This window comes from Egretta garzetta, unplaced genomic scaffold, assembly GCF_000687185.1.
Source record: "Egretta garzetta isolate BGI_Z169 unplaced genomic scaffold, ASM68718v1 scaffold158, whole genome shotgun sequence".
NCBI classification, from domain to species: Eukaryota; Metazoa; Chordata; class Aves; order Pelecaniformes; family Ardeidae; genus Egretta; species Egretta garzetta.
Window position 1 is genome coordinate 888,509 of NW_009260430.1, and position 7,410 is coordinate 895,918.

Genomic DNA, 7,410 nt, shown 5'->3' on the forward strand with positions numbered 1-7,410 from the left:
GGCCTCCACCGGTGGCTCCGCTCTTTCTCCAGGGATCCTGCGCCCCCGGCGCGCCCACCCGAGAGGAAAAAAAGGCGGAAATTCTGCTCTTTTCCATCCACCCCGGCGCTGGGCAGCAGCAAGGGGTCCCGCGCAGGGCCGCAGGAAGGAGCAGGGGGAGCAGTGGGAGCCGCGTTCCCCTTCCCCAGGCGGCACAGACGTGCCCCTTCCACCACGGGGGTAACATCCCTCTTATGGGAGAAGGAATAACACAGCAATCTTCCCAAGGAGCCAGGCCTCGGTGAAAGGGAAGGGAGGAAAAGGGAGCCGCAGCGCTCAGGTCATATAAAGCGTTTACGTTTGCCAAACGTCCAACCCCCAAACTCCCAACAGAGCCGCACCGCTGGATTGACCGTGCAATCCCAAGTGGATTTCCCCTGCTCCAAGGATGGTGTTGAGAGGTTGCACCAGTACACGTCAACGTTGGCACATTTCTACTTCAAGCTATAAAAAACATCTCGTTGATACAGCAAAAAAATTTCATACTGGAACCCCTTGGATGAAAAGAATTTACCCCACAAGGCCGCGAGACTTGAAAAGTTTCAAAATCTGCATTTCATGGCCAAGATCCGTGTGGGTCATGACAAAGTGAACAGCAATTTAAATTCTGTTGTTTCCTTCAGAATTAACAGAGGCGTTCATCTTTCAGTGCTTGGGTGACAGATCTGTACATGACATAGGATAACAACTTCTGACTGGGTAATACCAACAAATAAATTAATCTGAGCGTTTTTCTTAAATGTCAGAATTAAAACCAGGAGCTTCCTCGCCTAAGGTTCTAAAAGTTTGATTTCTACCCACCTCCGAGACACCTGTAACACCTCTCCCACGAACCACAGCTCCGGGGAGCTCTCCAGCGGGTAGGTTATCCTTTGCAAGGCTTACCACCTGGAGCACAGCACGAAATTCATGGCATTTCCTACCTTCTGCTTCGGAATTAGTTTACGCCCCGCTATTCCAGACCTTAAAGAGCAAGCTTGCATCACGCTGTAAATTCCAGACCCTAAAAGAGCGAGGTTCTAGCGGCCATCCCGGCAGAGCTCCGACCTTGTAGAGCTCTCCAGTGAGTGCGAGAGGGTCAACAGGGGAGCTTCCCAGAGACCGCCACAAAAACTTCATCGTCCCAACTCAGTACTTCACAACTGCGTTATGCTAGTGAGAACAGAGCAAATCCTCTACTTGGAAACTTAGAGCAACCTGCCTATTGACTTCAGCAGGCCAGGACTTCTTAGCCATTAACTTAGAGAAGTAAGAGGGTAGTAGTTCCTAAGATCCAGACAAAGTTATTAAAAAATCCCCCAAACCACAAGGTAGGCACGTTTGACCAATTTCACTAAAGACACAAGATACCTAAACAACCTTCAAGATAAGTTGGGCCAAATTTTAATCAAGTTACGCAACAATTACCATTTAGTAAAATAAAGACAAGTCAAATTTATTCTTGGTATAAAACAAATGAAGCAAATCAGGCAGACAAGAACTTGGCTACGTACCTACAATAAAAGCAAAAACGAGTAGATTCCTAGTTCCCCACCTTGAAGGCAATACTGATAGATTAAGAAGATAATTCTTCTTTCTGTTAACCGATGGTTAATATGGTGAAACAAATTCAGTAACATTTCAGCCTCCTCCACTCACCATTTAACGTGTGTTTGTTGACTGTGGTCCATCTTTTCACAACACAAAAACAGTAACTTCTATCAAATCTTAATATTCCAGCATATAAAAGATAAGCATTACAACGTCAGTAAGATTCTTGAGTTGTAGAACAAAATTAACCTTTTGGAATACCAATTCTATTAACATCTACTAAAACTCCTTTAAAAAAATAAATAATAAAGTACAAACCCCACTGTTATATACTACTATAGTACAAATGGGCGAAGCAACATCTCCAGGTTCACGCACAGCTCAGCGGATCCCTCACAAAACCATGTGACATCACTAGGTATTTTATTTAGGATACTTATTAATTATTATCCTAGGGGCATTATCATTTCCACTTCACTTATGGTATATAAACTTATAAAGCTTGGAAAGTATTATGTCGCTAAGAGTGAGAGAAGTAAAGGTTCCTCCAGCAAAGAGAGCGAAATAATACTTCAACTCAATAGTTATCTGTATTTAAAAGAATTTTAGTTTTACTGAACCAACGAATTTAGACATTTTGATACAAACGCTACGTTTGCACTGAGTAAAATGCCCAAACTTTACCCACAGAGGGTCTGGAACATCCAAAGACAGCAACAAAGGAAAGGCAGAAAAAACGACCTGAAATTTATAGGAAGAAGCTACGCTTTTCACAAACCGAGGCTGTGTTTCTCTGAGCACGTTTTTCACGAACCATGCTGACACAGAGCGTGTTACTCGTTTGAAATGCAACCACCAGACTTGTTACATAGGCACAAACTCTTCACGCTGCCAGCTTTCTCCCCCCATGCCCTGGGAAGGCAGCCATCGCTCAGCTGCTCGGTGCTGACCAGAAAACACATCAGGAAAGACAAAGTCTGGGATGTATAAAGCCAATGCGCAGATTCTTCAAATACCTGGCTCAGATATCTTTTCCTTTCCCCAAAAGTCTACGTAGCGACTATCCCGCTACTCCTTTTCACTGTTCCCTCCTCACGTTCCATAGTTTATTACTTCTCTCGTTCACAGCTTGCTTTATGTTCTGCGTCGTTTTGCAGCGCTTGGACTGGAAGGATTACTGTTTGCGTTTAAGACCTTTTCAGTGACTCTGTTGCGCTTCCTCTTATCAGATCCTTCTTTGGACCCAGAATCTGATGAAGTTTTCTCTTTCTCTTTGCCGCTTGGCTTTTCAGTTGTTTTTCCTAAACTTCCAGAGGGTGCAAAAACTGAAACAGGATCAAAGTAATGATTCCAGATCAGAGTCATACACATAGGCAAGCAAGAAGTGATATCAAATTTCTTTATATTACATAAAACTTTTCAAACCAATCATTTCTCAGCATATTTAACCACCATTTAAGCATTACTTTCACTTTGAAAGGAAAAATCTTCCGTAAGAAAGGCACATCTTGCTTTTATTATTTGCTTTAAAGACAGGCATGTATTTTGACAGGCTAAAAATGAAATTCATTAAGTGGAATTAAACAGCACTTAAAATACTTAATAGGAACACTTACAGAACATAGGACCAATCTATGAAATTTATAATCAGCAACGGTCATTACATTCGGTATTATAGATAGATTTTAAAACTGAACGCCCAAAATGTGAAATTTAATATATTTTAAAAATACACCTTTTGATCTTTTGTTAAACTCAATCTTAAACCACCACTTATTCTGTGATATAACTATTACGAAATGGTAAGAGTTAACAGCCGGCTTGGTCTGTTAAGGTAAAGAGCAGGATCCCTCCTGTTCACATTTGACTTCTGTTCTACAGCAAAGTGTTAGAAAAATAAGCCTTATATTTAAAAGAAGCAAGATAATGCAAATAAAACAAAATAAAACCCCACTCTGCCCGCCTTCCCGTTTAAGCACACAATCTTACAATCTTTTTTGATTTATAGGCCCTATTTTTCCCCACGACTACAAAGATCCTAACACAGAGTATTTAGGTTCACTAAAACCGGGCTCAACTTTCTTTCAGAGATCCTTAGATTACTTCAGACTCCGAGGGTTTTGTCAAGTACATATTAAAACCAAAGAACTCCAAAGCTATACAACTTTGCACACATCAATTAGGAGCAAAGGAGAAATCTTTCAAAGCATGAGATATTGGCAACTGCTTACTCTGTGCATTCTTGAATTATTCTAGTTCTTGGCATGACCATATGCTAAGTCTGAATACAAATCACAACGTACACTGTATTTGGGATTTACATTTTAACATTAATTCCTCAGAGTTACAGTTGTTTTTTAATCCCGTATTACACAGTAGAGAGTTACAAATTTACCTTCTTCTGGACCTGCATGTGTTTCCATCTCTTCTTTTATTTCCTCTTTCACTTCTTCTTCTATCATCACTTTTCCTACAGGAAAGGATTGTTAGGCAATGGTTAGATGGTTTTAAAGAACCGTATGTATTTTTTCTGGATTAGTAGCCTCAGCCTATGTGCATAATGCTAACAAATATTCAGTGCAACACTCAGCTGTAATTTAGAAAGATTCCTCAGCACTGCGATAGAGAAACATAGCCAACAGTCCAGGCCTACTATGAGCATAATGTAAAGCACTGAACAAGATGATGTCTCATGTCAAGAAGTTCCACTGAAATTATCAACAGGAAGAAAGTGAAATGCTGAATAGGCAAAACATATCCCAATGTCTTAGCTACATTATGATTTTATACTGAATTTTAGCGTAGACTTTAGTGTACCTAGTAACCGAGAAGCATTCCATTGTAGTTTAAAATACCGCAGGAACTCCTTTGGCAGATGCTTGAACTTCCTAGCTCCTACCTTGGGTAAAACAGTACCAAGCAACACACATAGAGCTAAACTTTGAAAACCCAGCTCTCGCTGCTCAACTTAAGATTTCTGTCAAACTGCTGCATGTTTCTATGAGATGAGACAATACAGATAGGCTTATCATGAGTGAGAGAGATTTGGAAGAACCAGGTACTTGAATCCCAAGAAGGTAAAAACAGAGAGAGATAATTTCACAGTGCAATGAAACCACCGTGAAGGTATATAAACGCCTCTGAACATCTCACATTGGTTTTGTTTTCAATCAATTTTAATGGGACTACAGGAAAAGAACTTCATGAAAAATCTATCATTGGACATTAGAAACCAGTAATGCTTTTAAAAATCAGACATATGAGCCTTATTTAACATAGTAATAGCCTAAAAATGAAATAGTTATACCAGCGAAAGGTACAAGTCCGTGGCCAGAAAGCTAGTTTCTCCAGCTACTGAAACTGCACCTATTCTGTAAGTATATTCCTGGTGTACATTTCTAAACATTAGCTGAATTGCTATTTAACTGCCTTATATCACCACTGGTACAGGAAATTTTATCACGCAAATGTTATTATATAGAAATTAAATGCAGAAAGTGTAATTTGCACCAGCTCTATAGCTCCTCCTCTTTAAAAAAATGATCTTGCTACAAAATGAACCACGCTAAAATGTGCAGATCATCTATTTTAGCTAACATTACGGTCTGATGTAATATTACAGCTGTCTCAACAAAGTGCAAAAATCCCACAATAATCTACTAACCACCTTGCAAAGAATCACACTTTGCCTTTCACTCTGCAAACCAGAATCAGTGAAGCACAAGGATCTTTTGTGTATACCCAGAAGGAGAAGTTGAATCTAAATGGTATGGATAGAACCTGTTTCTGCTGTATTAGTATCCCATCTACATTATATTTAAGAATATGAGAAATACTGTGTGGAATCTGACCAAAGGTCTCTCTGTCCTGCTAGGCTGTCTCCTACAGTGGTCAGTCCCAGAGGCTGATAATGAGAATATGCAGCGCAAGCAGCGTGATCCTTTCCCCGAGTTTCCTTCAGTGAGCTGATTAAAAATTAATGAGATAAACTTCTATCTGTTTAACACTTCCTTTTCCCGATACACCGGTCTAAAAGAATGGCCTTGGATTGATGTTACGTTCTTCTGTGGGGGGAGTTTTCTTAAACGATCCATTCTGAGATGAGATTAGAGCAACCATGAATAGGAGACTGCTATCACATCTTACCTTCTCTCACTTCTTGAATCATTTCGTCAGGAAGAGCAAAATTCTTCTCTATATTAGGGAATGGAAGAATCTCAGATTCATGCTGAGAAAGAAAAGAAAGTTCTCGATGAATGACTTTGGTAAAAACTTTAATTTGGATTTAGAAGTGCAATCTCAAGTTCTATTTTACATGCAATTAGTAGCCATATAAGTCTTAACAAGTCACTTCAGATGCTAGAGAATCAGGACACTCCTGATGTCAAACTGATCACTAAGGTCAAGAGATCCGAGATCATGACTCACAATCGTTTGAGATCATTTCTGGAACCCAAACATGGCAAATTCTTATGTAAATACACTATAACCTCCTTATTTGACAGTGAAGTACCTACATAAATGTTTGATGGATCAGCATTTTGGTAACTTTAATACAGGACACAGTATGGAAAAAAAACCCAAAAAACCAAACCAAAAGCTACTGCAGGGTTTATTGTCTCCCACCTAATGTACTTTTATACAGGGAAAACCCCATCAACTCACTGGGACGACACGTAATTCTTAGTAACACGAAAGGTGTTAACAGGCCCAGTGATTTTTGGCCTGTCAAAACTTCTGAACTATCATAGAATCACTTTGGTTGGAAAAGACCTTTGAGATCATCGAGTCCAACCTTTAACCTAACCCTGCCATCCCACCACTAAACCCTGTCCCTAAGCACCTCATCTCTCCTTCTTTTAAATACCTCCAGGGATGAGGACTCGACCACCTCCCTGAGCAGCCCATTCCAGAGCCTGACAACCCTTTCGGTGAAGAAGTTTTTCCTAATGTCCAACCTAAACCTGCCCTGGCGCAGCTTCAAACCATTCCCCCTTGTCCTATCGTCCGTTACCAGGGAGAAGAGGCCGACCCCCACCTCCCTACAGCCTCCTCTCAGGCAGTTGTAGAGGGCGATCAGGTCTCCTCTCAGCCTCCTCTTCTATAGACTAAATAACCCCAGTTGCCTCAGCCGCTCCTCGTATGACTTGTGTTCCAGACCCCTCACCAGCTTGGTTGCTCTCCTCTGGACATGTTCCAGCAATGCAACATCTTTCTTGTAGTGAGGGGCCCAAAACTGAACACAGGATTCAAGGGACGGCCCCACCAGCTACAGCCTCCTGTCAGGTAGTTGTAGTTCTATAAGAAATAAGAATGTGGCTGCATCAACCCTGTATACTCACAAGAGCCTGCATATCATACATGGTGCTCAGATGGTCCCAAATCACTTTGGAAGAAATCTGCCGTCCAATATTCTGACTGAATTTATCTCGGATGCAAATCATGTGGAAATGGCGATTCACACCTGGGGGAAGAACTCAGTGCGATTAACACTACCAACAGTTTTCCTTACACCACAGAATTTAAAAAAAAACATCCTGTCATTACAGGGAGATCGTACAGTATAGGAGAGACCCACGGCAGCCTGGGCAGCCCTGCCTGGCTGGTATTTCATCCTACATTACGGTGCTATTCTGGAGAGGGGCTGAGGGTGCCCCCCTGGGGAACGCCGGCATAGGGCCGCGGCCGGAGCTTTTAGAAAGGCTGCGTCAAAAACAACCGAAGGGAAGTGTAAGGCAGCAAGTCAGGAAGGGTGAAGGCAGAGGGGAGCGAGGAGCGCTTTGTGCCCCGGGGGGGCGGCCGAGGAGGCCGGGAGGGCACCGCGCCGCCTTCCCCGCAGGC

At 41.9% G+C, this 7,410-nt stretch overlaps 1 protein-coding gene across 1 annotated transcript; it reads right to left on the minus strand.

Moving 5' to 3' along the window:
• Positions 1–1,875: 1,875 nt before the first annotated feature.
• On the minus strand, positions 1,876–7,363 carry LOC104130655 (MRG domain binding protein). Its single transcript, XM_035899299.1, has 4 exons — positions 6,912–7,363; positions 5,716–5,797; positions 3,965–4,039; positions 1,876–2,894 (listed from the first exon to the last, which is right to left on the minus strand). The coding sequence occupies exons 1-4, from the start codon at positions 7,011–7,013 to the stop codon at positions 2,704–2,706; spliced, it is 450 nt and encodes a 149-aa protein (XP_035755192.1). The 5' UTR covers positions 7,014–7,363; the 3' UTR covers positions 1,876–2,703.
• Positions 7,364–7,410: the final 47 nt, after the last annotated feature.